Here is a 3,415-nt window from a genome sequence, read left to right as displayed (position 1 = left end):
TAATAAATAACCAGATTTTTCATGTAAAAGTTGACAGAACTCATTAAAATTTCCCAGTATGCAATATTAATATAGTGTCAAATAACATTTTTCCATTAATATATATTGCAGAGAAGGATAGTAAGTGTGAATTGTGAAGAGAATAGTAGAATTGAATAATTAAGTGGTGATAAGTAAACTAAGATAAGGCCAAAATAGTGCTGAATGTGCTGCTATGTCACGCAACTAAGAACTCCTCACTCCACATGGTGACTCACATTCTGGGGAAGGTCTTTTCTGCTTTGGCTTCACATATATGTTATAATAGCTATACCATATGTGTCATCAAATATCCATCACCATGGATTCTTTCTTCTTCCTCAAACCCAACCACACATTACTGCAGGCTACGGATTGGTCATGGCTGGTGGAGTTCCTCAAGGGCATGGTCAAGCCTGTGGCGGCTACAGCGGTGGTTTTTCTGGCTGTGCTCTTATCCTTCTACCAGAAGCTTGGCCTCGAGCTGGAGATGGTTGTTGCCATTCTCAGGGCATTTATTCAACTCTCTATCATTGGCTTTGTGCTGCAGTTCATCTTCAACCAGGACAACGCTGGATGGATCCTTCTAGCTTACCTTTTCATGGTTAGTACTTTCTCCATTATCAACAACTTTTGCTTCAAATGTTAGATAATTGGGATAACCCAAATGCTTCTTAGACATTCAGAAACCAGAAAAACCAAAGGGTATGAAAAAAAATATTCCTTTTAGGAGTTTGATAAACAAAACTCAGAAAAATGTGTGTTTTTTTTTTTGTTGCAGGTATCAGTTGCTGGTTACACTGCAGGTCAACGTGCAAAACATGTGCCTAGAGGAAAGTATGTGGCTGGGGTTTCCATTCTCACCGGAACTGCGGTGACCATGTTCGTGCTTGTGTTGCTGAGCGTGTTCCCTTTCACTCCCAGATATATAATACCTGTTGCTGGAATGATGGTTGGAAACTCCATGACAGTAACTGGTGTTACCATGAAAAGACTCCGAGACGACATCAAAACACAAATGAACTTGGTATGTCTTGTAATTCATCTTCTCATTATGTATTAAACAATGAATAATTCAGCTGCTGTAGCTTGCAAGTTATTGCTGCTGCGCTACGATGAGATCTGCATAAGGTTGAACAGATCCACACACGCCACAAACCAAAAACTAAAAACTAAAAACTAAAGTCAGTCAAAATATCCACCTCTTTTAACACCAACCACAAGTTCAAATTGTCGATAGTTAATTACTAAAGTTCTTCATTTTGCAGTCGTATATTACTGAAGTTCTTTATTACTAAATGATTGTAACTAGTTTCTATTAAAATCGAACACACTTGCATCACTTTTTTCTGTGTTTATTTAATGATTTCAAACTGACGTCTTCAAAAAGCATCATCATTAACTATTACTTTTATATATTAAATATATCAATGTTGGTTTATCAGTGCCAATTTTAAGAAAATCACTTACATTTATGAGTATTGAATGTGAGATTCTAATCAAGCCTTATAATGGAATCCTGCATAAAGTTCACTTTCTATTCTCTTATGAGAACTGTTTGTTAGATTTATTATTTGTTCGCTATCGAGTCATTATCAGATTATCCATTAATGTATATAGAATAATGAAATATTTTAAAAATTTTACATCGATTAGAGATAAGATCAATTTATAAACAGAGTGACAACTGTTGATTGAGTGTTTATTGATGATAATTTGTTTTGCAGGTTGAGACTGCATTGGCTCTTGGTGCAACACCGCGAGAAGCAACGCATGAGCAAGTGAAAAGGGCAGTGATATTGGCTCTTTCACCAGTGGTGGACAACACGAAAACAGTGGGTTTAATATCCCTTCCTGGGGCAATGACTGGTCTGATTATGGGAGGAGCCTCACCATTAGAAGCCATTCAACTGCAGATAGTGGTGATGAACATGATGATAGGTGCAGCAACTCTTAGCAGCATAATGGCCACATACCTCTGTTGGCCAGCATTCTTCACCAAGGCCTATCAGTTGGAAACCAAAGTCTTCTTAACTTGATTTCTATAACTTCAACTCCCTCATTTCAAATTCATCCAATTTCTTCACTAATATATATATATGATTTTCGATTGCTCAAGGTAATTAAGTACATCCAATCCTTCCAATTTTTATACTTTGTATGAAAAAATTGATTGCGTGTAAATTCGAAGTAAGAGAAATTTAAATATTTTTACCTCTCTTCATTTTTCGAGACACCTGTTAAGAATAAAACTGTGACGAAACCAAAACGTTTTGAAGCGAACAATACCTCAAGAACACGATGATCGTTCCTAATAATGACTGTTGAACGAACTTGGTTCGGAATCGAAACTTCTTCAAAATCACACCTTAAACTTTTCAAATAGATGGCTTATTTAAAGCAAATAACTCGCTTTATACCATAACTTTGTAAGTAATTTAGATTAGTGAGAAAAAAATTATTTATTATGTAAATATACATTACAAGTCATACGTTAATGATTGACAGAGTTCACAAATACTTCCCATGTATGTAGGGATGGTTTAAAAAATGCTTTTATTTCTTTTACAGAAGTTATTGATTCCAATTCATAAAATAATTTATTAGTTTTTGTTTTACAGTTAATTAATAATCGATAAAATACGCTTTTGATCCCATTTTTGGGAGAGAATTAAAAATTCAGGATCTATAACATATCTTAATATCTTTAATGTTATCAGTATAATACTATGGAAAAATACTATATATCAAAACTTTTTAAAAATTGAATCTAATTGAAAAAAAAATAGAAACCAATTTGAAATTTTCTCATAAAAATGGAGATTAAAAACATATTTAAATTAATAATGATTAAATATAATTTTAATCTTTGAACTTTGATATAAAATTAAATTTTTTTCATGATTTAATGTTGTTGGTTTCCAAAAATGTTTATTTTAAATGTCAAACAATATTTTAAATTGACGGATTAAATTATTTATATTATTTGATATTTTTCGATCCGAAATGCTGTTTAAGTGTTCTAATAATATAACCAGGACGATTGAGGTGTATTTCAGTGTTCATTATTGTTTTTCTCTTCGCTTTCAAAGGTATCGTGTTTTTAAAAAAAATGAAGAATTGTACCTTATTAAGTATTTCCTTTCTTGCATGATTGATTACAAAATTATTGAACCATTCTTGGTTTCATTCTTCACAATTATACCTTTTTTTAAGGTACTAATATTATAATGTTTGGTGTGATCTTTGGACATCTGAAACATTCATCGTTTTCATTTAAGTAATTCTACAGTTGATTGAGATCTGTTTTATAATAACGGTGAATCAGTTTGTGGAGCCAATTAGCATCTTCTTCAAAGGTTGATTCATTCATGTTCTTTTTATTTAAACTCCATAG

General features: G+C 32.7%; 1 protein-coding gene across 1 annotated transcript; it reads left to right on the top strand.

Moving 5' to 3' along the window:
- The first annotated feature begins 227 nt into the window (after nt 1-227).
- On the top strand, nt 228-2,141 carry ALS3 (aluminum sensitive 3). The gene is made up of 3 exons (XM_028061608.2): nt 228-622; nt 800-1,045; nt 1,746-2,141. The coding sequence occupies exons 1-3, from the start codon at nt 317-319 to the stop codon at nt 2,055-2,057; spliced, it is 864 nt and encodes a 287-aa protein (XP_027917409.1). The 5' UTR covers nt 228-316; the 3' UTR covers nt 2,058-2,141.
- The last annotated feature ends 1,274 nt before the right edge of the window (nt 2,142-3,415 follow it).

Source organism: Vigna unguiculata, chromosome 1 (assembly GCF_037176805.1).
Source record: "Vigna unguiculata cultivar grain cowpea cultivar isolate G323 ecotype 2 chromosome 1, ASM3717680v1, whole genome shotgun sequence".
In the NCBI taxonomy this organism is placed as follows: Eukaryota; Viridiplantae; Streptophyta; class Magnoliopsida; order Fabales; family Fabaceae; genus Vigna; species Vigna unguiculata.
The sequence above is the reverse complement of the archived record's forward strand: the minus strand, read 5'-3'. Positions and strand labels throughout refer to the sequence as shown.